Source organism: Psittacula echo, assembly GCF_963264785.1.
Source record: "Psittacula echo genome assembly, chromosome: 2".
NCBI classification, from domain to species: Eukaryota; Metazoa; Chordata; class Aves; order Psittaciformes; family Psittacidae; genus Psittacula; species Psittacula echo.
Window position 1 is genome coordinate 85,309,550 of NC_137737.1, and position 27,774 is coordinate 85,337,323.

Sequence of the window (27,774 nt, forward strand, 5' to 3'; positions counted from 1 at the left end):
GAGTAAAGATTCTGCAGTATCTTCAATAGCTGTATCACACACAAATCATTTGCTTTGTAGTGTACAGGTCTGGAAGGGAAATCTTCCCAGAAAACTGAAATGTACTGGCAATAAGACTCAGCAGTCTTGTTTCAGCCTCTCTATACTGTTTTGTTAGGAATCACACATGTTTAGAGAGATGAAAAAAGAAAAAAGAAAAAAAAAAGTGCATGATAGTGTTTGTGTGCATCCTGCTTTCCAAACTCCTGGATTAATAAATAAATAAAGCAACTGCTGTGGAGGTGCACCCTGCCTCTCCGCATGATCTGTCCCCACCCCTTCCGGCTGGGATGACTCCTGTGCTAAGCCTCTCCTCTTCACCTCCCAATCCCAAAGTCTGCAGAAGAGTTGAAGAGCACCTGGAAACTGGATGGGCAGCAGCAGGAGCAAAACTGCCAGCAGAACTGGTTTTCTTCTTTTTGTATTTAGAGAAATCTAGCTGGTATCTCACTGAGCAGAAGAAGCAAGCTGGGCTAAAGCAGGATCCTGTACTCCAGGTACGTGACGGCGAACTGGTCCACAAAGACTGAGTTGGCAGTGGAGAAAGGCTAACTACTTTTAACTGTGCTAAAAGGGAGAAATTTGAAACTGCTAGGCAATTAGATATAGCTCTTTGAAAAGGCACAGGACATTCAGCAAAACCAACTCCTTTAAAGAGAGGCTTTCATTTCGATAATGCACAAAGACAAGTGTTAGGGAGCAGATAAGGTGAAGATGAAAGGTGTCAAATTTAGGAAAGGCTGGACTTCATTTTGAGCCCTTGATGCAAACTGTAGCACAGCAATAGTGGTGAGGACACTGATAACCATTTTATGTTCATCAGTAGCAAGATCGCATTAAAGGGCCATAATAATTTCTTTTGCCTTTATGGTAATGAAATTCCATTCTTTCTCTTGTTTGGTCCATTGGAGCACTTATCATTGAAATAAATTACTGCAGGAGTTTAATACGTTATCACTGGATCCAGGAAAAGGGCAGAGATGTCACATCTTGGCATCACTAGTCCAACATCCTGCCAAACATCACAGTGGGTTGAGATCACGTGCTCATACTCACTTCTGAGAAGCAGGGATTATCCTTAGGACTGTTTGCCCCTTTTTTATCAGATTGTTTTTTAAAGATTTTTAGCCTTGCCTTCTTGGTAGGGATTTGTTTTTTGCTATTGGAAAATTAAGACTTGGCATGATTTAATCATGTGATTTGCTGTTCCCTAAAAATGTAGTAGTCTGGGTCTGTCCTACCACCCAAGGGAGAGCCCACCTTTGCCTTGTGATAATAGTAAATTACTCTCCTCAGTTTTTATGTTATTTGCACAAAAGCTGAATGGTATCAAGACAACCAAAGAAGAGGAGGACCACTGGTGTGAAGGAGAAGCTACTAGAGGGCCTTCTCTTAATAAGCAGGAGGATGACAGCAGACTCATGGATATCAGTCTTTTTTCCTTGTTAGCAGCAGGCAGTTCTCTTCCCATTCCTCACTTCCCACCAGGCCCTGCATCTCCTCAGTGACGCTGAAGCTCAGAGATGAGGAGCGGGATGCTGCCTGCTTGGAACTGTGCCATAGGGAAAGCAGGAAAAGGAAAAGTGTAATGGCTGAAATTGGTGGGAAGAGGGAATGAGGTGAGGCAGGATAGGCAGGAAATATCCTCGCTTGTTGCTTCGCCACACCATGTTGCGTGGGACAAAGCAGGTGGCAACAAATAAAGCTTCTGACTGAACAGGATCCCATCAAAGACTTCTAAGCAGTTCAGGTGTGGCTGACTATTTACTAACGTTCTCTGCAGCCTGGTGCCTGGAGGAGAGCCATCTGGCTGGGTCTCAGTGAAGATAGGTCAGAGAAATGATTTGTGGGAAGGAACCAACAGATACGGAGCAGGCTGTTTCACAACAATTGCAAAGCTTAATTCCTCCTCAACACTACTTCCTTGAAGGGAACATCATTGGTTGTGCCCTTCTGAACAAATGAACTTAGCAGAGTGAGGCTGTGGCTGCCGTCTCAGAAGCCAGTGGTGTTAGCTATCTTTGGGAGCGCCTGTGAATTCTCCAGGCAGCCTCTTGCACTTGAAGAAGCTCATTCACCTTAGTTTAAGAAAAAGAGGTAGGAAGCACTTCTGCATGGACAGATCTCTCTCAGTCATTTTCAGGCTTATTATGTGGGACTTAAACTAGGAAATACTCTCCCATGCATGTTACAACTTCCACTGTCATATAATGCCTAAACAACAGAGGTTCTAGTCCTGAAATCAAGCTATTTCATGATTCTTAGCACCAACCCTGACATTCAGATGTTGAGAAAGGTGAGAGAACAATTAACAAATGTAATCAGCTCTCAGTTATCAGCACAGACCTTATGATGTGAGGTCACCCACTTCATGGGTATTTCTGGAGCAGCTTGATTCTAGCAGTAAAGCCACATTGGCCCAGTTCCTGCATTTCTACACCACACTCTATCAGCCAAGGGTTATGGTTGTAATCATGCATATTTGCTTAAGCTCAGCACTGCCTTGCCAGATCTGGTGACAGCAGCCCAAGGGTTGGGAGAGGAGGCGGAAGAACAGTGTCTCTGCACTATACATTGGGAAGAAAGCTGATTATCTTGTGTATAAGGCACTCAAATGCATATAAGATTTGCGTGCTGTTGAGTCTGTTAATCATGCAAGCTGGAAAGTGTTGTGTAAGGGAGAAGTGGTCTCCGCGCCATCGACTCTGTTCTCCTTCAGCCTGCCTGCAGCATGTATCTGACACCAAACCTGTCTGTACTGCCTAGGCAAAATTTCCAATTACTCAGTGAAACCTTGCTCTCTGCTGCTGTGGTCAATGGAGAGCTGAGGAAGGTATATGTTTTTACCAAAATTTGACACACTTCCAGATTGTGCATGTTACAACACAAACAGAAATAATAGGCTGATGCAGAAATGATGAAGCGGAGACAGTCATCATGTATATGCAAGTGTGTGTACTACATCTCCAAGGATGGGTTCAAAGTCAGTACATGGCTAGGAAATGGTACGACTAACACTGCCCCTGCAGACTTGCATAGATGCATTATAACACTACTCTTAATTACAGGATCACATTCTACTTTTTGTAGAGTCCATTCCAAGTTCCTGACACAGACAGTCAGAACAACTTTTGGCTTTAGTATCTCCAGCACAGCTACTGACTCATTGCCTGTAATTGCTATTTTTGGGAGAAGGGACAAAACTAAATACTCTGACATATTTTGAATGAGATTTGCATATCTACTTGTTTTCTTGCAATCCCTTTCAAAGGCCTAAGGCATTAGAATCTAATTTACAAATCTGTACTGCAGTCCTTCACCAACTGCACCCCATACATTGGCTCCCAGAACAGCTGTGATGCTGTTACCAAAAGCACAGATTAGCTAGCAGTCACCAGCACTGAAAGAAGCACCAAACACTTCACTTTTCCGTAGCAGTTGAGTGCTGTGGTCCTTACCCATCACATAATTCAGAGGAATCAGCATGGGATTCCGTATGAAGACACGCATGATGGCTCCATGTGTGGGGAAAGAGTAACACTGACATGCCTCACACTAGTGCTGACAGAGTGGTATGGGAGCAAAACAGATGTGACATGAAAGTCAGGACCTACATGTGCAGGTTGTTTGTAATTTTATAACCTTGCTTTTGGTATTTGTCTTCATTCTTAGCTCAATACCACATAGTGGACTAGGAGCCATTCTGCCCAGGAACACTGCTTTTGCTATTTCTCTACTTTTCTCCTTTCAGACAAGGATGTTGACATTATTTACAGAAGTTACTGAACTACTTTCTGCAGATCATATCTGCTTTTATTTGCCCTTAATAAGTGTATTAATAAATTATTTTTACCTTATTGCTCTCTCTTTTTTGTTTGTTTTCTTTTTTAGGTTTTCAAATGGCTGATCCTTTTCTGTATCATACTGGAGACAGATCTGGATATGGGTGCCTTGGACATGAAGTACAAATTGAGCACATCAAGGCATATGTCTGTAGACCATCTTTTTTCACAGACAAAGCTGTGATTGTGATTCATGACATATTTGGATGGATGTTCCCAGACATTAGATACATAGTGGATTTGATTGCAGGTCATGGATACATGTAAGTAACTGTTTTACCTATCTTGCTCTTCAATGCACAGATAGATCATCAGGACCAAAGTTAGGCATGGCATTTGATGTTTCCTATATGCATGCATGTGGCAACCATATCATTTCAGTCTGAGTGAATAAAACCACAAAGGGACAAAATGTTCCCATGAGGTTTCCAAAGCTACTAAAACTGATCCATCAAAAATGGCTACCAGAGCGCAAAGACACAGCGAGAGTCACAAAGTGTCGGTGTTTGTTCTTGCATGGCAACGTGGTTGACTAAAATATAAACGCTGATATCTACCTTTAATTTGTATAAGCTCTTCAGAACCAAACCTTTTAAACAGCTGCTTTAGTTTTTACTAGCAGAGAGACATATATGTGTATCTAGAATCAGGAGGGTTGCTTAATCCCTTTACTTTAGTCTTAAATATGTCTAAGGGTGAGAGGTGGTGGGTTTTGTTTGTTTGATTTTTCCATAGAAAGACATATACTTTTAGCTCTGCTGATTGCCAGCACAGAGTGAGTAAAATATGATTTAGATAGTAACCATGCAGATATGTACTCTGGAGTAAAAGACATTAGGAGACATTTAGACATCCACAGATTCTCCCAACCTGGATGTGAAAGTTGACTTGATTCCATGTCTCGTACAGAACTATCTGCCCAGACTTCTTCAAGGGGACAGACCCCTGGAAAACTACTGATCACTGGGCTGACTTTGCTGACTGGATGAAACATCATGATCCTACAAAAGTAGACAAGTAAGATACATATTTGTACTTCAACTTTAAAGAGCACCCAGCAAACAAGGGGAATTTGCATGAAAAAATGTGTCACCTCACAGCCGGGCAAGCTAGCTGCATGCACAGAATTGCTTATTCGGGGCAGTTCTTCTGTGGTTCTGGGCGCTGCCTTGGCTGGGATGAACGATCATTTGCTCTGTCCATCACTCCGCTTATTGTTCCCATCTTGTTTTCCTGGGCTCCCTTCCAACTATTATACTGGCCATACAGGCTCACAGCCAGAGTTTCAGGCTATGAAATACCCAGCACTCTCACCCACAAGTACTGATTCTGCCTCCAGTCCCTCAAGACAAGGAGGAAAACTCTTCCACAATTGCCAGTTTTCATTTGCCCATCTTTCTTTCTGCCTTGTAGATAACAATAGGTGCAGATGATATTCTCCTAAGCAGCACTACATCTAAATTTGCAAGACTGCCCAAGACCTAAGATACATGATGGACTATAGAGTTTTTCTCAAAGTGAAATAGAGGGCCCGCTATCCGCACAGCCTAGCAGTGCCTGTAGCAAGGCTTCCCTGAATTATGGGAGGCATTGCTGTTTCTTCAGCATCTATCAATCCTGTGTAAAACTTCAGAAGACAATAGTGAGGCAGGGCCACCCTATTACTCAGCTATCATCTTGTTAGCTACAAATATTATTCTGGCCCTTTCAAGTGGTCTCAGCAGTCCCTGCCTAACTTCAACATGTCTCAGGAATGCTTTTGACCATATAGTTGCAGAAGCTGTGACTGAATGACTAACATCTATAAAAAATCCAACTTCAAAGAGTGAGCAGATTGTGGGCACTGTCTTAAACAAGTACGACCTCAAGGACATGCCTGTGCTGTCTTTCTAGGGTTCATTTGTAGCTGTCATCAAGGGCAGTTCCATTGCTCTTTCAGAGCACAAGGAATCCAACATACCTATGACTGACTTAGTTACTCTTCCAAACAAACCGAATTTGAAAGAGCCTAGAACATGACCTCCTGCTCATCTCACTCTCATACTGGTTTTTTGTCAGCCTAACCAAACTTGTGATGACCACACTAATATACCTAATATTTGAGAATACAGTTATTAGTATGTGCAGTCTACATTTAAAATTAATTTAAAACTCTGTAGATGATGGAAAAGGTAAAACTATTGAGACCTAAGAAGTCAGCAAGTAAAAAAAAAACCTACCTGCTCTGGCCTACATTAAAACCCATTTTCATATTTTTTGCATTATACCTCATGCAATGCCTGCTTTGTGGTTTTGTTTTGCTTTTTTTTTAAACATAGTTAGACCAGCAATTTAATTTTGAGCAATTGCTACTTTAGTATAGTGTTACTGCATGTGGGCTTGGTAGGATACTTTAGTGAAACTCATGCAACAGGAATGACATACTCAGGATAAATCTTTATCTACATAGATGGACTCTGTAGAGATAGCAAAGTGAAGCTTATCCCTGCAATCCATAATGCAAGATGTTGTTCTACTTGCAGATATGTCTTGTCTTTAGTTGTCCTGTCCTAGACAAAGTGATTCAATTAAATATTTGCTTATTTTGAAACAAAGGAGCAGGTCACAATTCAGGTAAGTATTTAATTACCTAAACCTGTACTTCCCTAAACTAGAACCAGAGATGTTAACTCCTGTTTAAGAACACAAGTCACTGCTCTGGGCTGAAATGTGTTTTGTATAAGTATTCCCTGTTTTAAATGAATGGGGGTGCAGACGCAGAAAAATTCATGTATCTCTTTTTAGTGTTTTTCTTAAATTGTAAAGTATTGATTCTGCAATAGATTCCTTAGTTTGCTTTTGTTTATATGTCTTAGGGAAGCTGATGTTGTCTTGAAGTATCTAAAGGAACAATGCGATGCAAAGAAGATTGGTATCGTTGGGTTTTCGTGGGGTGGAATGGCAGTACATCACTTGATGCTGAAAAATCCTCAATTAACCGCTGGGGTGTCCCTCTATGGTAGTGTAGAACACGTGAAAACTTACCTGGGCTCACATGACTATGCATAGTGTGTAATTCTAGTTATTGCTTTGTAACAAATTCTGTAAATACTCAACTCAAAGATCAGTTGCAGATCTTAATTATGGTTATTTCAGCAATATGCTATATTGGTATAAAAATGTAATAATTTTGTAAACTAGAAAAAATTGCTTCCTTTTGCATGGTAATTTTCTAATTGTTTGGGGTTTTTTAGTGCTTGGAGAGTGGGGAAATATATTTTCCAAATGCTTTTTTCTCTATCCAAATAGAGACTGTCCTGATCTAAAAAATGTGTATACTGAGTAAACCTAAATAGAAATTTTGTGGTTTAATTTGCCATTTATCTTGCAAGAACATTAACCTCACTAACAGGTTCTTTCTCTAAAACATTCTAGGAATAATTAGGGACTCTGAAGAAAGATACAATTTACTAAATCCCACGTTTTTCATTTTTGGTGAGAAAGACCACACTATTTCTTATGACCAGGTAAGCTGTTGTACTGGAAATGCTTTTTCTTTTCTCATAGTTCTTTTATCCCACACAGAAACTGTAGCTTGTTAGAAACCACTTTCATATACAAAATGGACAGACTGGGTTGTTTTGCTTATACCTGAACTTTCCCCATATCTTGCTTAGGTTATTCAAAGCTTCTTTTTTGAGGTGAGAAATGCAGTGAAGACCAGTCATTGGTCTCTGAGCGGCCGGACAAGCAGAGTGTGAAACCGGGCAGGGAAATCCAACTGGTATGAGCCAAACACCTCAAAAACTTGGATACTACTGCTATAGATGAGAGAACAGGTAGTTAAACCACTGAACTTGGAACTGGAAAAAAAGTAAATCCAGCTCAGTAACTGAACTTTCTGATGATGTGGGCCAATCAATGACTAATTGCTTTTGGTATGAAGACAAAACGAACTGTGCCAGAAGAGTGGGCATGAATTTTGACTAAGATTATGACAACTTGTAGATTCTGTTTTGACCTTTGCCTGCCATCTATATTCTGATATAAACTCTATCATAAGCGTATCTGAGAGGTTGGATAAATATATGGGTAGGAAACTGGTGCCCTCTTCTGTGCATAAACTCTTTTTCACCAGTGACAAGGATAACATACCACCTCTAGCATAGTTTGTTGTGCAGGAGTAGGGTCTAACTGGGGAATGAGTGATGTACTCTGGAAATGCAGAAGCCAATCAATATTTACTTCTGTGTTATTCAGCACATGTTCATCTGTACCTCAAACATGTGTCTGCTCTGCACAAGAAAACAAATCCTTCATTCCTTGTCTCCTTTCTATGGTGAAAGTATCTTTTTCCCAGGGGCACAACTGTCATAAATGCTTTTTTTTCCATCATGTGTTACACATTGAAAACATACCTTTTTCTCCTAAAGTTTTCTCTCTGAGCTGTCTGTGTGGATTGTGTAAGAAAAATTCCTGTGTAAAATAAAATTAATTAAGCTTGCAGGGACTTTTTAATGGAAACAAATACAAAAATGTGTCTACACATGTATATAGGTACATAATCATATGATTAGTACTCCGTAAGCATGCATGTACTTATCATCAAAAGATCATGCACTGAGAGTCACTAAGATTTAGGGAGTGTGTTCTTTCAAGATCAGAGTTTAAGATTAGGTTATAAGCTCAAGTCTCCGAATAGAAATGCACCCATTCCTTTACAGCAATGAGATTTACCAAACCATCTTTGCAGCAATGGTGAGACTCTTAGACCTATCCTTGCTTTCAAAAAATGTTTCAGTCTTATATTCCAAAGAGGGGTTTTCTCATCTGTTAAGCAACAGAACCTGCCTCAAGTGTGACAGTGGAGAAAAGACAAAGATGTACAGATGTGAGAAATGCAAGTCTGGCAAACTGAAAAACACAACATAATGGAAAAATGCTTTCTTTTACAGATCACTTTATTGGAGGAGAAGTTGAAACAGTACTGTAAAGTTGAATATAAAATTAAAGTTTATCCTGGACAAGTTCATGGGTTTGCACAATTGAAGCCAGAAGATATGAAACCAGCCGATAAACCTTATATTGAAGAAGCTAGAAAGGATATGATGGACTGGATCAAAATGTTTGTTTGACAAAAGCATGAAGTAACACTAGGCATCAAGAACAGTGACTTAATTTAAGAGAAGAAAACAGTCAAGGGAAAACTATTTGGGTTTGAAAATTGTCACAAACAAAAATAGGAACATTTTAATTTATAATTCTTACTTATTTTTTACAAGTTTCATACAAGACCGTGAAATCAAAGTTGGACTAAAGGATGATTAGGAATTAAAAAGTTGCTTGAACTTACCTTGTTTTGCATTTGCCTCATTATTCTGCATTATGACATCAATCGTAATGACACTTTTTTATCCCTTTGTCTTTGCTAGTGAGCGTGACTTCATTGCGACTTTACCCAAGTAGTTTCAGGCTTTATTTTGGTATGATAGTTGGTGGTCATAGGTGTCAGCATGGAAATACCCTGGTCTTGCATACAGTTGTTTGTTTTTTATTAACTACAAAGCACTTGTCTCAGGTATACTGCTGTAGTGGGCAGAATTTCCCATGTGTGAAACAAACACTTGTTATGTCACTTATGTTAAGGAGCTAGCAAGGAATGCTCTTGTTAGGTGTAACCCTCCAGGTATTATTTCCTTCACAATATTAACTGAGGCACTCCTAGTATTCCTTCATCTACATCAAGGAAAAAAATAACCAGTCTCTCCTCGCTGTGGAAGGAACCCAGGCATGAACACTGTGGAAACAGTAGGTTTACTGTCCTGGTCCAAACTCGGGTGATTGGGCACAGGGCTGACAAATGGGTACTCCAGTCAGTCCTCATTATACTGTTTGCTTTACAATACATTCCTTGATCCTCTCTCAAGTTCTTTTGTCTTTTCCTTTCCCTTATGTCCTCCCAATTACACAACATATAAACAACTATAAACATCCCTGTTTACTGCAGTGACCCCAGTTTTGCTGATCTCCTGACTTGCTTTGGTTTGACTTGGATTTCTTGGGGGGTTGTGTGTTTTTTAGTGTATTATTATTATTATTAATTTCATTGCCTCGGTAATCACTTGGCAACATGTGTTTAGTCAGAGATCCTATAGGGGACCCACATCCCTTTTTATTTTCTACAGCATCTGTCATTTGCTCACCCTGTTGCCTTGCTAATATAGCTATAAATCAAGGCTAGCTATCTGTGTGGTTATGACTTTCTCTTTGATAACACGCATGTCTGTCAGTTTCACACATTGCTATCCTATCAGTGTAACCCCACGGTCACAGTATGCTGCTTGTCTGCATGCCTCAACAGAGTGAGTATGTGCAAGAACACCGCTGTGAGGAGCACAGTGATGAAGTTAGAGGCACTGTACCTACTGCAGTGCTCAGTTCTCAGGTCTGCCAGTCAGTGCCCATATGGCCAGTCAGCTTGCCTGTCTGCACCTTTGGGCAGCTGTATCAATGGCGGAATGGCTATAGACATGGTGATGGAGGATGTTCAATAATGAGAGAGAATAAAACTCGAAATGTAAACTACAAGCCTTATGTTACAGCATGTCCTATTGTAACCACATGGGTGTCTTCAGGGGCTGACCTTGCTGGGGCGCTGTGCTTCTGCAAAGATAGATGGCAACTGCAGCCGCATGCATTCTGTTCCACTAACCCACCTGCCGAAATAGATTACCTCAAACACCGAGGCAGAAGGATTAAAGGAAAAATATGTACAGTATTAAGCCTCTCCCTGGCCATGCTTTTCAACTCCAGACCAGGTTTCGGGCAGTTCTGCGCAGACCTGTGCGTCACCAATCCCCTCACCCCTTTCCACCGGCAGACCTGACCGCTTCTCCACGAGGCCGGGGTCCTTGGCCCTGCGGCAGCCGAGTGCTCAGGAAGGGCCGGAGAGGAGACCGAGCCTCCCACAGCCACACGTAACCCGCCGGCGAGGACGGCGCCAACGACTCCGCCCGGAAGGGCCCCTCCGCTCCGGCAGCGTGAGGCCGCTTGGAGCCCAGCTAGGGACAGGCAGCTACTGGCAGGACTCCCCTGCTGCCCGGAGCCCTCCCGCCCCGGATCCGGGAAGCCGGCGCCGCGCTCTGCATGCCAGGCGCGACCTCTACCGGCTGTGGCCTCCGGGCCAGGGGACGCGGCGGCAGCCGCATCGGCCCACGGCTCCCGCGGAGGGGCGCGGATGGGGTCCCTCTGGAGGAGGAAGGTGCTGGGCAGCCGGAGCGCGGCGGGCGGGGGACTGTGGCCGGGCCGGAGCACGCCAGGGGGCTGAGGGGACCCCGGGGTGCGGCCCTCTTCGCCCTCCGTGGGTCGCGGTGTCGGCGGAGGGAGCTCTGTCAGGAGAGCGCAGGAAGGCTGGGATGCAGCCGGCGTGAGGGGTAGTGCTGAGCTGTGAGGATGTAAAGGATGTTTCACAATCAAGCTCTGGAGCAACCTGCCTTGAGAAGTGATGGAATCTCCCTCTCTGGAGAGTTTCAAAACCCCTCGGGGTGATGCCTGGAATAGCGCCGTCTGGCTTAGGAGCTGTTCTGGCTCATGGTGCATGGGAGGACTGCATTCCAGGGCAAACCTCAGCCCCCCAGAATCCCTGGGTCAGCCTGGTGTTTTGTGCATGATAACCCGAGCTTGTGTTAGCCCATGTCCCCAGATGGCCATACCGGTCCTTAGCTGTATCTTGTGTAGCCAGGTCCAGGTCTTGCAGCATTCCCGTGTGCCCCCAGGAGAGCTCTTGGCATCGCTCATGTCTCCATGTGCCTTCATGACCTCGGAAGAATCCTTCAAGTATTGTGGGTTTGTGAAGGGAGTGCCATATGTGGTATCATTTTTGCAGGAGATGAGGGGTCATCAGGGCTGGCGCAGGGTGTCTCCAGCCATGCTGGGGATCCCGGCCCTGCTGCTGTTCATAGCACATGGACACAGATGACATGGCTTCCGAGCCCTTCATCAATTGTTTCCAGGCTTGGCTGGTTGACCTTGGTGGTGATGGATGCCCTGACCTCATCCTGGTTCATTCCCTTCTGCCCTCATTGCCCCTCCTCAGCGTGCAGGTAAGGAGGTTGAAGGCAATAGGTAAGCTTTCCTCCAGGTCTTTAAAAGTAGTACTGAGGCAGGATTTCTCTCACCTGCAGAAAGGGGAGAGAAAGAAAGGAGGTGTTTTCTGTGCGTAGCCCCTAGCTGTTCAGCCCAGATGTAACTTTCATTTCGTTCAGGTCTGATGCAGATGGCTCTATTAGCCAGCTTTTCAGCACTGTATTGACAGCACTGCAGTTAACAGCTTCACAGTCATACTCGCTCCAGGAAACGTCCACAGGATGGGGCCCCTCTCCTTGATTGTTATGAAGAAGGCTGTCAGGGTGTTTGGCTCTAATTACAATAATCAACACTCTGAATGATCCCTGTCAAATCCGGCAGTAAGGTACACCACTGTCAGAGGAAACTTGGCTCCTAGTTAAGTGGGAGACTGTAGCAAGCAAAACTACTGAATCTTGTCTCTGTGTGCAGCAAGGTGCTGCAGCCTGCTGGATTAATGTAAAAGATGGAATGTCCTTAGGACTCTGTAGTTGCTCAAAGGGAGCCCTGGTTGTGATACAACATTGCCACACCCTGCATTTTATTTTGCTCTACTGAATGTTTATCCGTTTATCTCCTCTGTGTGCCAAATTTGTTTTGCCTTGGGATAGCATTAAAACTTGATAAGCCAATGAGTTGGAAGCAGCATGATTTGAATTGTACTCTGGAGGTATTCTGTTTATGCTTGCTCATCATGAGTAAGATCTTTTCGCTCATATAAACAAATATAAATAGAGGTATACTAAACTGTTTAAGAGAATTTTAACCATGACAAACAGTATTAGTTCCAAACTGGTGAATTAATCTCTTTGCAACTCTTTTATCTAAACATGATTAGACAAATAGTGCAAAAATCACATTAAAATGACTGAATAACCTAAAACTCAATTGAGAGGGGTTGCCCTTATGCCACCTGAATATATATCACTGAAGAAGTAGCATTCAAATAATGGCAACTGGTAAATCTGAACTTTTGCCATCCCAGTATCACTAGTGCTCATTAAATGTAGAAGAAGCCTTTGCTATGGTATGGACTGTTCTGGAAACCATTTTTCCCAGTTTCTTCTCTGGCAGTCCTATCACTTGGGCATCAGAGCTTGCTGGATGAGAAAACAGGGAGTTGCCACACTGATGACAAGACAAGGGGGCTTATGTGATAGCCTAAATCTTGAAATGGGGAATGGTGAATTAAGGCCAGATACGGGCTGTAAATAATGTCATGCGTGGCCTTGATAAAATGTGACAGAGTGTCTAGAACTGTGAGCCTGCATAGTGAGTAGCTCTTTGGAAGAAGGCAAGGCATGCAGCATTTTGAAGTCATGCTGAAAGTCACACCTTGTAAAGCTCTGAAAAAAAAGTGAAAAGAGATGGCAGTGCAGCTGATTTCTCAGGTGGGGATCAAACCTGGGTAGTTGGTATGCTAAAAGTCTTCGTGTCTCAGCTGCAACAAGTTTGAACTGTGTTTCATTTGAAGTTTTACAAATGCAAAGAACTGATCTCACAAGTGCAAAGAGCTGTTCTAAACTGCAAATACAATCAGATTTCTAAACTAACAACCTTCTGCACATTAAATTTGTGGTGGTTGAATTACATGTAGGTGAAAATTAGAATTCAATTAGAAAGTAATTTTTTTTTAAATCCTAGGTTAATGCAACTTTTATTTAAATGTATTTTAGCTGTACTAGATAACTTGTGCAGGGTGTGGGAAGAAAAGGGTGTTTTGCTCATGGTCTGCTCAACATCTCTGTTAATCCCTTCTGTGAACTATTGTTACGTACTTTCGAAAATTAGTTTGTTATTTTTTATCAAGCATTCACTCTGTTCAAAGGGAGGTTATGCTGTGAATTTTGGCATGTTTATAGAGAGAGCCTCAGTAGTACAAGATGATTCACCCCTTTCTGTGAATAATTCGTAAACATTCTTCAAGCCATTATGTTTTTTTAAAAAACTTTTTAATGCAGCAGTTTGGTTTTGTTTGTTAAAATTTCTCAATACTCGTATTTCTGTTTAAACACAGATTGTGTTTTAACATGTATTTTTAACAGATTTATTTTAAAAGAAATAAGTCTATTATTTAAAGAGGAATCAATTTTTGTTGGCTTACTGCTCACATGAACTTCTGGTGAAGGAAAACTGCCAGCAAGCATGATGGTAGAGTTGTTCTAAGCTGGTCAGTAACACCACATGTGTTTCAAATCTCACACCTTTGCTTGAGGTTTAGAAAAGGTTCTTCTGCCTCACTCATCCTGGCAACGACTGGAGAGTTAAACTCCAGCTGCATCTTTTGGAGGTTATGTGGAGACTGACTGCAGAAGGTCAGGAGACAAGCTTTGTTCAAAAAAGACACAGTTGAGAGATGTTCTTAAAGGGGGACAGTTCTCGGTGATGGGAACTTCTCCATGTATTACCCCAAAGTGCATTGTCCTGTGAAAAGAGTATAACTGGTGTAAAGGGGGAGGATTTTGAGTAATTTGTTTTACTGTTCACTGTGTTTTCTTGTTTTGTTTTTAATACCATTTACCATGTTCCACACATATGTAGCAGAGAAACTGAATAGGGGAGGGAGTATTGGAAGTGTATTAAAGGTCTTATTTGACATCTGTTTGAGTTAGTTAGAAAACCTAGAAGGGAATAAATGGCTAAGATATATTCCTAACAAAAATAGTTGTGCATTGAAGAGTACATTTGTTTTTTATTGCCACCATGCTGCATTTCACTTTAGTAAGGGTACCAGCCAGATCAAGGAATATTGTTACAGTGCATGCATTTACATAGGAAAAGAGACTAGCTCTTGTTAAGAAGCAAACAGTGTCATTTTTATTGGTTAAGAGTGTGTCAGAGAAAGGTTAAACAGCTTCTCAGATTGGGGTATTGAAAATGCTCTGTGTATGACCACCTACTGCTTGGTGGAGGGAGAAGAGTGTAGGGAGCACCAAAAGTTAGCTGGGTTTAAAAAGATGCTACAATGTCTTCATCTCCAGTTGAAAGGAACAAGGAATTAAACTGAGCTTGGGGGATTCTCCTGAGAAGACATCTTAGGACATAAACTCTTCAAAAACCTTTCTTCATTTGAGAAGTGGAGGAGTGTCCAGTTTTTCCTTTACAACCTATACTTCTAGAGAAGTTAACGTATTTGTGATGTGTGAGGGCGTGTTAAATGCACAACACTGGTGTATGCCTGTATTCCTCCGGCCACTCTCAGTTCAGATTAAGTAGTGTGCAACTCTCAGAGAAAAGCCTCTGCTGATTTACCCTCTTAGAGTTGATTTATTAGAACTTCTAGAGATGCCAGTTAATGATGGGTTTGCTGGAAAAGGGCTGTACACAGCAGGGGATACAAGGAACCAGCAAAGTATGTGTAGGCAGCAGCAGCAGTCTTGGATTCTCCATAGAGGGAGGGAAAAGGGATACACACAATGAAAACTTGAAGGGAAAAAGTAGTCAGAAAAGCAACATGCTGACAGTGGGCTCTCACAAGAGTAACAGTAAGAGGTTACCAGGTGCCAGCCTGTGAGGAGGAGCTGTAAGACCACATGAGAGGAATAGTTGTGAGGCACAGGGTGTGGGGACATCACATGCAAATGTAGTTATAACATGGAGGATTGCTCCAGGCAATGTCATGCCTGGCATAAGCCCTTCTTCTGCCCTTACTGCACACCTGGATTATGCTGACTGACCTAGAATTTATGGATATTTATGCCAACTAGAAAGCGCTGGTGTCAAGAGCCTGTTCACAATAAACATTTGGAGCTTTCTCTTCTAACCTTGCAGTGTCAAGTAGGTATTACTTGATGCTGAAAGGATTATTAGTTGTCTGCAGGGGACTGTGGGGACTGCATGAAGATTATGAGCTGTAATCAAAGCTGTTACTCCAAATAAGTTGTATGAGCGTTTGTCCTTTTTGCTTTCCTGCAAATTCCTAGATGGCTAATGAATCGAGGCCCTGTTCATGTGATATTGGAGACAGGTTTGACTATGGAGGCCTTGAGCAGGAAGTGCAAGTCAAGTACATCAAAGTGTATGCTTGCAAACCGTCTGCCATCACAGACAAGGCCATGATTATGATTCATTATACATTTGGATGGAACTCCCAAACACCAGATACATAGCTGATATGCCAGCAACTAATGGATACATGTAAGAAACCCTTCCTTCTCCAAGAAATCATACTCTTTTGTGGAGACATGGTTAGCAAGCAAAGGTCATGTTCCCATGTCTGAGCTTAATTAAGCACAGATTCTGTGAAAGTGAGAAAAAACACCAATTGTGTACAGTTGCCAGCAGTGGAAAAACCCTGGAAGTTAACCAATAGAGATAGAAGACCAGCCGGCCAACCTTGTAGCTAAAAATTGTCTGTGAACTAGGAACAGAGACCTTGAGGGGAGGATGTGTATATGAGCAGGGGAAAATCACTGAAATGCACCTGGAATGTACCCAATGCTGTATATGCCAACCAATCACTACGGGAAGCTGTGTGTACGTGGCAGTTTGACACTATATATACCCATTATTTGAGCACAATAAACGGATCACTTTTATCAATCATATTGATTGTGCATGTGTTCCCTCCGTGCGCGACGACATATTGGCGCCCGAACAGCGACCAGCAGAGGAACCCGGCTACCCGTAGTGGCTGGGAGAATTGCGCACGGAGCGGGAAAGCACCGGAGAAGCAGCATCCGGAGGGCTGAAAGAAGAAAAAATGCTCGGTTTTGCTGGTCGAAGATGCCGGGCAGAGAACGGGCAGTGAAAGAAGAAAAAAGAGGCTAATCCTGAAAGAGAAGAGGAGCCTATGATAAAAAAAAAAAGAAGAATCGGACTACTAAGTAGTCCTAAGGTAAAGCCTGGAGAAGAGACAGAGGTCAATCCTGAAAGAGAATAGGAGCCTCTGAGCCTGGAGGACGAAGAGGGAGCCTCCGCCGCCCGCTGAGTTGGCCTGCTTGCTGGTGAGCTGCATTGGTACCAAAACTTAAAAAAGAGAGAGTAGTGAAAAATGGAAAGACAAGTGGCCTTTGATTTAAGTGCTTCTTAGAGAAGCGGGATCTAGGAAAAGGGCTTACTGCCCTCTTTGATTATGGAAGGAGACGTGGGGTGCTATCGAGAAAGTTGTCTCCAGGAGAGGAGCTGCCGGAGCGCTGCGAGTGGAGGAGCCGCGGGTGCAGACCTTTGCGCGGGAGCTGTGGAGGAAGGTGCCCCGGGAGGCGCGGCCGGAGTCCCCGGGCCGCGCGGCTGAGCAGACAGCGCCAGAGCTGCAGCGAGACTGCCAGAAACCGCGGCAACGGCAACAGCAACAACGGCAGCCGCAGGAAAACGGGAAGTGGAGCGTTGTGAGCCCTGGTAACACTCCCCTTTGTGCGACAGGGCAGGGGACAGGGGGGTTCCCCACAACGAGCAACAACAACCCTCAAAGCCTACCCTGGGGGAATCCTCCCTGCTGACGACAAATTGGCCGCTACAGAAAAAAAGAAAGAAAGAAAAAAAAAAGAAAAAAGAGTACCTTTATAGCCTTTTGAACATGTTATATGAGTAATGTGGCAGGCTGTGAACTTGAAACCCCATATACAACTCATTTGATAGTCTGTCTGTGATCCACATGTATTAGAAGTTGGGAAATATATATCGATGTATATTTGTGTTTCTATTAGCCCTTGGAGACTTTTTAAGGATATTGCTGACCACTTCTTCCAATGTAGGCTGGCCACCTGCATCGGAATGAGTGTGCATTTTGGTCAGTGTAAAAGCCCAAGGCTCATGCGATGTGGGGAGGCAGAGCCTCTGTGGGGACGCCCGCTGAAGTTGAGCCTGCCACCTCACACTGCAGTGATGCTGCTTGGAGCTGATTTTTGATTGTCTTCACAGGGTCCTTACGCCACGTTCTGTATGAGGGACTGTGTAGTGGAAATAATGATTGTCTGGGCTTTGTGTTTTGAATATTGTATGGAGTGTGCTTGTGGGATCCCATGCGTGTGTGTGTGTGTGTGTGTTGAGGACAGACAGTGTTCTGTGTATTTTTTGTTGTTGGGTTTGTGTAAAAGTTTTAATGGGTAACAGATTAACATTTTGGACAAGAAAGGGTTAATGCAAAAGTGTGGTTGCTGGCAGGTATTTATGGCTGCTGCTAAGCAGGCAGGCAGCTGTAGCTTCACATTCCTTTCCCATCAGAGTGCCTTTGAATCACTCTAACCCAGCTCCTTCTCAGGAGCTGATAGGGGGTATGTTTGTATCCTCCTACCTAAAGATCCATGGTGTCTACCTGCAAAGTTTGTTAACCCTTACCATAAGCTGGACAGACAAGTGGAGAAACCTGATACCTCAGCTGTAGGAGCTGACAGTAAATACCCCGAGCAGAATGAGATAGAGGAAGAGAAAAATAAATGATTGCAGGACATCACTTGGGGGTAACTGAAAAGTAACAACTTGAATATGTGTGCTTGTAACGTAGCTGTTATTAGAGGCTGTGATTTTGTGTATAAAACCACCTGTATCTACTAGCCAGTTACTAATGAGAAACTATACCTTGTGTTGTGTGGATTTGTTACTTGTAAAAGATGTTAGAGCATGCACATTTGCAGCAGCTACTAGAAAATGCTAAGACAAAAACTAGAAAGATTGTAATACAATGGTAGTGTAGAGGGGGGAAAAAAAAAAAAAAAAAAAAAAAGGCCATCTTCAACATGCTGCACAAGAAGCTGCACCAGTAGACCTGGACGAGAGCCTGAACATCTGGACTCTTATCAACCACAAACCTTGAAAGAAGTGAAAGGGACAAGTTGGGAAGAACCGGAGAAAGAACATCGGGTGGAACCGAAGAGAGAACAGCAAGATAATTTCTGAGGACTGTAAATTTGGAAGCAGGAGGATGCTTAAGACATGATAAAGAATGTGTAGTCAAGGGGAAGTGAAAGTTTCGATATAATGAGTAGTGATGGCAAAGAACTATGTTTAGAAATAATTGGTCAAGCAAAAGTGCGTGGACAGTAATGTGATTAGCTGAGAAAGTGCGTGATCAATAAGATTGTTTCGTGATGGAAAAGTACCAAAGGAACTAACCACTACTAACCGCTAGGCAGAATACTATAAAAGCCTGTAAGCTCACTCAATAAGGGATTTTGTTTGTAGCCAGAAACGGAGTCTGTGCCTTAGTTGCCACAGGATCGGGCCTGGCAGGGGGTGCCGTCCCAGAAAAAGTCCCATATAATTGCCCATGTACAGTAGATATCTTAGGCATGTTTATCCCTAATAGCACTATGATAATATACAAAAGAGGATTGTGTTCTCAAAGGTCAAAGCATGCTTTTCATTTGATCTGTGATGACAAAGTAAATTTTTGGAACCTGGGTGAAATAATAGCTGCCTCATTTTTAGCTCCCAAAGTAGCTAGAGCTCAAGCTTTAGCAACATTAAATAAACTAGGTTGTTGGCTTGCAAGACAGAAAAATGCTACTTCACTTGTTATAAGCGGACTTTTAACTGATGTCGATAGTATTCGTCATGCCACCTTACAGAATAGAGCAGCAATAGATTTTTTGTTGTTGGCACAAGGACATGGTTGCGCAGAGTTTGAAGGGATGTGCTGTATGAATTTGTCAGATCATTCGAAATCAATCTATAAAAGTATACAACAATTAAGAGAAGGGGTCAAGCAACTAATGAAAGATGACGGGATGGACTGGCTGACAAAACTCTTTAAAGGATGGGGAATTTCTGGATGGCTTAAAGATTTGCTTATGCAAGGTGCAACTATATTATGTGCAGTAGTCTTATTCGTATTAATAGCAAGTTGTATGCTGCGATGTGTGATATCGATGCTTAAGAAAAGCGTAGCGTCCGTCTGGCTTGCTCAAAAAGGGGGAATTGTGGAGACATGGTTAGCAAGCAAAGGTCATGTTCCCATGTCTGAGCTTAATTAAGCACAGATTCTGTGAAAGTGAGAAAAAACACCAGTTGTGTACAGTTGCCAGCAGTGGAAAAACCCTGGAAGTTAACCAATAGAGATAGAAGACCAGCCGGCCTACCTTGTAGCTAAAAATTGTCTGTGAACTAGGAGCAGAGACCTTGAGAGGAGGATGTGTATATGAGCAGGGGAAAATCACCGAAATGCACCTGGAATGTACCCAATGCTGTATATGCCAACCAATCACTACGGGAAGCTGTGTGTACGTGGCAGTTTGACACTATATATACCCATTATTTGAGCACAATAAACGGATCACTTTTATCAATCATATTGATTGTGCATGTGTTCCCTCCGTGCGCGACGACACTCTTTATCATTTGTAGCCTTGTATTAGACCTGTTATTCCCATGCATGAGAGGAAACTATTAACAGAGCAGTCTGAGTGATTTATTTCCATGATACAAAACCATAAAGGAACATTGCTGTGAAATGTTGCAGAGTACAGCATGCTTCCTTTATACTTTACTGTTTGCAGAAGTGACTGTACACATAGAATGCATGATGCAGTAAAAAGTGATTCTGATGGTTTTCAGTGTGAGATGGCTTTAAAAACTAGTTCTGAAACAGAAGTGGGTATTCTGGTTTTAGAACTACTTAAAAAACAGTAATTCAAGCAAAATTGTATGATGGGATTTAAACAAATTTTAATCAGCAGAAATTCCATATATTTTGATATGATATTGAATATGCGCATTGAATATTTGTATATGAATGATTCGTATGCACACATGGGGTATTAAATACAATCTCCTTCCTCCCTGCAAATCTTTCACACTCATTTTTGGTCCCTAGAGCAGTTAAATTCCAAAATGCAGCAACATCTTGCAATAACTGGGTATGCTGCAGAGTACTTCATCTGCAGTATACATTACAAACATTCATATAGGGTTGGGACTGGCTGCAGTTCCAAAAAGCAAACCTCCACCCAATACTGTAGTAGTCTAGTTTTGAGAGAAGGTGCCTTTAATGCTCTCAGCCTGTGGAGATGAGGGAAGTCACTTCAGCAGACAGTTGCCATATGGCTGAGGTCTGTCTGTGGAGGTGAAAGGAGCTTTGTGTCTCTAAGATAAAGATACTACCATTGTGAGGATTAGGGTTTTCTGATACACTGGAATAATGAATTGGTCTATAGTCTGTTCCTTGCTACTGTCTTTCCTGAGGACTTGATAGAATCATAAAATAGTTAGGGTTGGAAAGGACCTTAAGATCATCTAGTTCCAACCCGCCTGCCATGGGCAGGGACACCTCACACTAAACCATGACACCCAAGGCCTCATCCATCCTGGCCTTGAACGCCGCCAAGGATGGAGCACTCATAGCCTCCTTGGGCAACCCATTCCAGTGCCTCACCACCCTCACAGTAAAGAATTTCTTCCTTATATCCAATCTAAACTTCCCCTGTTTAAGTTTGAACCTGTTACCCCTTTTCCTGTCACTACAGTCCCTGGTGAATAGTCCATCCCCGGCATCCTTGTAGGCCCCCTTCAAATACTGGATTTTCTGCTCCATAATTGGAATTACATTTGCCTCATGACCAAATGTAATCATTCCCAATGTTAGACTGGATGCAGTAATTTTTCCCTGTGATTCATGCCATGTTATACTTCTTTTTGTAATACCTTCTTTCCCCCAACCAGTACTGCTAATACAGCAACGATCAAATGACTGGTGTTCCCATTGCTCTAGGCAGGAGTACAGCTGAGAGTTTTCAGACAGCAGTGTCTGAATGAAGAGTGGCCATGTGTGTCTTCCCCGACTGCTTCAGGATGTTGCTGATCTGGTGCACCAGTGTTTATTGGGAGGAAAATAGCTGAATTTTTTCCAGTCTGGTGGGGGATGAGGAGCTATGAGAGTTGTATTTCAGAGACCATATTAAGACTGATGGCTTGTAGTTCTTATCAGGCTAGTTTGAATGGGAAAGAACATGTTCTAGGTGAGCTTGGGAAGATTCACTTTCAAAGCAATATGTAGCCTTTCTGACACATACTTATCTGAAGGCTGTGTAATTTTGCCTCTGTCTTTCCAAACATGAGTTTACTTGCCATATACGTTGATCTGCTTTAGGCCAAACTGATCGAGTTGTTTTCACCATGATCATTAAGATACATACGGTGTGTCAGAGGAGGGAGAGAGCCGAAGGCAATGATCGCAGTTTCACAAAGATCTCATTATTCTCTGTGGGCTGGGAGAAAGCATAGCAGCATCTGGGGCAGCCTCCAGAGTTCCTGCTTGTTTCCTTCTGCATGAGGAGACTGTATTATCCACTAGAGACTGCACCACCACAATTCTGCTGCTGGTCTCACAACGCATTTCAGCTAAGGTCATCCTGAATCATGGTTTGGGCATCCCCATGGTGCAGGAACTCTTTAGTACTGAGTGGCCTCTTACTGTACTTTCCTTTATCCAGTCACTAAATGATGTGCACAATGAAACACTCCTCCCTTTCTCCCCACAGGTTCTCCTTTCACTTGTTCTTTGCTGACCTCAGTCCATTGGGTGTTTGGTGGGTTTTTTTCAGAAGCTCATAAATAAGCCTCATGATGTGCTCTGTAGTAAAGAGCTATTTTATGTAATTGTCTTTGTTTAAATGAAACCCATTAATGATGGTTTTATGTTAAATGGTACCATGTCATATGCAAAATCTAAACCTGTTGTAGTCGGGACATAGTTTGATCTTCTTTTGCAAGATAATCTGTTGTTTTACTGTGTGTAGTTTCAAATAATGTACTTAGAGCAGGTAAAATACTAGGGACAAAAATATTCACATTTTCCAGATTTGTATCACAAATTGTGATTGTTATGTGCTTTAGTCATTGAAAAAAGCCTATGTAGATGTCTATCAAAGTTTTCTAAAGCTCACAAGCATTTCTGTGAAATAGTTAACAATGGTATTTAAAAACATTACTTTCTCAGAAAGTAGTGAAAAAGAAATCAAACCACAATTATGCCTGGATAGAAATTTTCCCTGCTATGAAGGGCTAGAAAAATTGATGGTGTTTGATTAATTCAATCAATTTGGTTTGGGTTTTTTGTGTGTGTGCAGAACCATCTGCCCAGACTTTTTTTTGCAGGAAGAGAAGCTTGGAAGCCTTGTGATGATCAGTCCAAGTTTGATGATTGGCTGAAAACTCAAGATGCCACGAAAATAAACAAGTAAGATGTCAGGGAGCTGGATATCACATTGCCTGGATATCATATCTGCTGTCAGACATTGGTTTGTTTGCTTTCTTTTCCTCTTTTTATTTTGTTTGTTTGTTTGAGGTCAGATGCAGCTAATATGTCAGTGAAGGTGGCGTTTTTTAATGACTCCTTAGAAGTGGATGGAATTGGTGACCTTTTATTTTGCCTTGAACAGAGTTCAAGGACAAGTCTCTCTGTAGTGGCTTAGTGAAGAGTTTTGTCATCTAATGTTGATAACATAGACTGCAAGTTGCTTCCTCTGCCTCAAAAAGCTTAGCTTAAAAATGACTTGTGACACAGCAGTGAGAATGCATGTTTCTTATCTTGAGTCTCCCTGAGTGTAACAGGCTGATACTTTGAGATATTGTATGGAAAAAAGACAAGTTTTTGACTGCACTGTAGTACTTGCCCAACATGGCGTAACTGGCCCCAGGCAGCTGATGGCTGAATCATCATAGAATGGTTTGGATTGGAAAGGACCTTAGAGCTCATCTAGTTCCAAACCCCTTCCGTTAGGGACACCTTCCACTAGAACAGGTTGCTCAAAGCCCTGTCCAGCCTGGTCTTGGATGTAGTCATCTGTTGTCAGGGCACAGTGAGGGCTGGTGGCACCAAGAGGAGTATCATGATTTCCCCTCGTATGTGCAACACTGCCCGAGCATTTGCCAGCAAAGACCTGTCACTAGGAGAGGCGCTGTGCTGCCTGAATAACACAGAAGGAAGATATTGGCAAGACAATGCTGAGAAGGGCTCACTAATTAGAGACCAAACAAATTAACTTCCTGGGAGGGCAAATAATCTCTCTTGGATTGTTGGGAGTAGCTATGTTGAAGGTTGCTGGGTTTAGGTATTTGGTGAGAAAGTTATGGGAGACATACTCATTTCCACAGAGCTCCTGTCTCAGAGGGGTCAGTTATTGTGGAGACATTTTAGTTTAGAGTCTGTTCCTTCTGTGGGGCAGTGGGAAGGAAGGGTTGGGCTCTGCCTCACGTTTCTTACAGACACTTCACATGTTTCAAGTGTCAGCTCCAGTGAAGACGTATTCTTTTGGCACTTAATTTGCTTCTGTGTGCGTTTGTGTGTTGGTGGCTCATGTGGTATTTGCGAAGCTGATGTATTGAGGGCACATATAGCTTGAGCGCCCCAGGGGTGTGAGAAACTGGGGCTGAAAATACAGTCTTGAGGTGATATAAAAGACTTAACTGCAACTTCTGTTCCACCAATACTTTCTTTTCACTGCCTCTGCATGGTAACACTTGCTTCAGGGGTAAATGGGTGTTTTCAGAACACAGCATCCGGGCAAGGTGTATTTAGAATCATAGAATCATAGAACAGTTAAGGCTGGAAAGGACCTTAAGATCATCTAGTTCCAACCCCCCTGCCATGGGCAGGGACACCTCACACTAAACCATGCCACCCAAGGCCTCATCCAACCTGGCCTTGAACGCCGCCAAGGATGGAGCATTCACAACCTCCCTGGGCAACCCATTCCAGTGCCTCACCACCCTCACAGTAAAGAATTTCTTCCTTAGATCCAATCTAAACTTCCCCTGTTTAAGTTTGAACCCGTTACCCCTTGTCCTGTCACTACAGTCCCTGATGAATAGTCCCTCCCCAGCATCCTTGTAGGCCCCCTTCAGATACTGGAAGGCTGCTATGAGGTCTCCACGCAGCCTTCTCTTCTCCAGGCTCAACAGCCCCAACTTTCTCAGCCTGTCTCCATACGGGAGGTGCTGCAGTCCCCTGATCATCCTCGTGGCCCTCCTCTGGACTTGTTCCAGCAGTTCCATGTCCTTTTTATGTTGAGGACACCAGAACTGCACACAATACTCCAAGGGAGGTCTCACGAGAGCAGAGTAGAGAGGTAGATACATTATTAATTCTGAAAATATCTACTTTTTTTTCTACACTGACTTTTCTGCAGCAAATCTCTGAGACACTAAGTTATTGTCAGTATTTTGACTGCCTAGTGAATAGAATTCTCTATAAAGCTTTTTATTACTTTTTCTATTTACATTCACAAAGCAAAAATGCATTCAGCTTCTCACAGAATTTTAAGCTTTTTGAGCTCACAGGTAGGTGCTTAATCAATCATCTACTTTACATCCTTTTTTTTTCCCTTCAGTGTGTGTTATTCATGTTGTGGTTTTATTTGATTCCATTCAGTTATTTTTTTTTTCTCTTTCTGATGATTTCAGATTAGCAACCCCTAATATTTGTCTGAAATAATAATTTATTTAAAGTATGTGAAAGAAAACATAGTAGCAGCATGGTATGGGGGACAGTTATATGCATTTCTGTATTTTCATGTTTTTGAAGACTGATTTTACTATGGATGCTTAATTTGCATTTGCTTATATGTTTCAGAGAAGCTGATGCAGTCCTGAAATATCTAAAGGAGCAGTGTTGTGCTAAGAAATTAGCGGTCACTGGTTTTTGCTAGGGTGGTATTGCGCTACATCACCTGATGCTGACATACCCGGAATTCAAGGCTGGTGTAGCTCTCTATGGTGGCTAAATACAATAAGTGAAATAAATAAATACAATGATAAAATACATGCAGGTGCACATGGATATGTATGTAGTGTAGTGTAAGTTCTTGATCTAGCATTGTTTCTTCAAATCTGGCTGTCAGCTGATGAAGGGATATTTTCAGCAGAGTAGGAAGGATGCTGTGCAAAGAAGATGGTGGTGAGGGTATTTGTTCCTAGTTTCAGAATAGATCATAGCAGCTATGTCTTTATTTCAGGTCTGCACAGACAGATATGTTGTCCTTTGGTCACCTTCTCAATTTAGCTCCCTTTTCCTGTTCACTACTGCTCTGCATGCTTCACCCAGGAGCGGAGAGTGTTATTTTTGCTCTAGCTACTCTGTAAAGTTAGATTGTGGTTATTTTAACACTAGCTTTCCTTTTATGCTATGCTTAAGAAACCGGAATAGCTAAGCTGCCGTTCGCTGATGTTCTCTGAAAGTAAATTTTGGACTACTTGCTAAAGCATTGACTTTTCTAGTCAGGTCAAAAGAACTCAAGCTGGCATGCACAGAAGGCATCTTTCAAGTCTTATTAATTCAGGTATTCAGTATGTATCTTAAGAAACTGGTTTAAATAAAGTTTTAATCTAGGAAGGTATTTTTCTAGGAGCCATGTTTACAGTAGCTTGAAAGTAAAGGTGGTATGTGTAGCTACATGTTGCATGTGCCGTGAAACTTTTCACTGCAGAAGCCGAGTGCTGTGTTTGAATCTAGATTTGTCCTTAAAAGTCGATTGAACAGATTTTTTCTTTTCATGTGTTCTAGGACTAATGAAGGATTCTGATGATACATCCAACCTCCTGAACTCTACATTTTTCATTTTTGCTGAAAAAGATGACTTAATTCCCCTTCATCAAGTATGCTAATAACCTCTGTCTTCTTTCATTTCTGCATGTTTAAATTTTCATCCCGAATTTGGAGTCAAAACTCAACCTCATAATAGTGCTTGGAGGTCAAAAAATAATGAGAAAAATCGTGATAGACATAGAAAGGCTAATGTAACCTAGGCAAAGAATTAAAACTAGATTTATTTTCCTTAAGTCTCTTTCTTTTGTGGAAGTATGGCTAGTTACCCAGGTAACAAGGTTTTATCAAAATCCCATTGGTGTTTTGGACTACTCTACTCAGGGAGCTATCGTTTGCTGTATGACAGTGTTTTCCATTTGTCCTAGAAACCCATAAATCATGTTGGATACCTCAAATTGCATCCATAGGTGTCTGTTAGAAGGCTTTTATTCAGATGTAGTGTATTTAGCATTGTCATATAGTTCACATGTAGGAAATACTTTTGTTATATCCATATCTTTGCAGATTGTTGGACCTGCCTTTAGATTCTAACAGATTTTCTAGACCCTTACTGCAAAGGTGGTTTTTATTTGTATAATTTTGCTTTTTATTTTGCCCATATGGAGCTTGGTTATTAGTGTCCTGCCTGAATGATAAATTAGGAAGTCGAACAATGGCAGCATGGAGTATAGCTATATTAATATAACTACTACTATGCTCTGCATTACAGACCACCCTGCCGGAGGAGAAGCTACAGAAAAATTGCAAAGTTGATTATGAAATTAGAATTTATCCTGGACAAACTCATGGGTCTGTACATCACAGAAGAGAAGATATCAATCCTCAAGATAAGCCTTATATTGAGGAAGGAAGAAAGGATATGATCAACTGGCTGAATAAATACGTTTAAAAGAAGAGCAAGCAACTTGATTTGTGATGCAGTTTATGTAATACACTGTGGAGGTTTTTGATAACACTTTATAAAACTGGGGGGAGAGTTTGTTGAAAAAGGAGTTAAAGAAATGAGCAAACAGAATATTATAGATGTTTTTTGTTGGTAGATTCTAATTGATACTTTCCTATTATGTTCTTTTGAAGAAGTCTCAGATTTCACCTGGCAGTGTCATGTTTTAATGTGCTGTGAAATATTGTCCACTTCCTTGAGATTTTTCTTTATGCTTGAAATAAATTAATCCGGTGGTAAATTAACCTATTTGTTTATTATAGCCATTATCCATCTAAGCAGTAGATAAATCACAAGTCCAAACCTCGGGTACACAAATACATTGTTTGATGAAGCTTATTTTGAGAGGCTAAGCTTTTTTGACAGATGAC

The 27,774-nt window shown here is 42.0% G+C and overlaps 1 protein-coding gene across 1 annotated transcript; it reads left to right on the forward strand.

Annotated features, from left to right (window-relative positions):
• Window positions 1-3,568: 3,568 nt before the first annotated feature.
• On the forward strand, window positions 3,569-27,349 carry LOC308216979 (uncharacterized protein; the record flags this gene model as incomplete). The annotated part of the gene is given in 15 exon segments (XM_080609679.1): window positions 3,569-4,144; window positions 4,791-4,898; window positions 6,737-6,879; window positions 7,296-7,387; window positions 8,816-8,985; window positions 10,741-11,286; window positions 11,598-11,730; window positions 15,908-16,066; window positions 16,072-16,121; window positions 22,985-23,000; window positions 23,003-23,094; window positions 25,489-25,561; window positions 25,565-25,631; window positions 26,419-26,510; window positions 27,170-27,349. Coding segments are annotated over 15 exon segments (2,127 nt in total). The 5' UTR covers window positions 3,569-3,938.
• Between the last annotated feature and the right edge of the window lie 425 nt (window positions 27,350-27,774).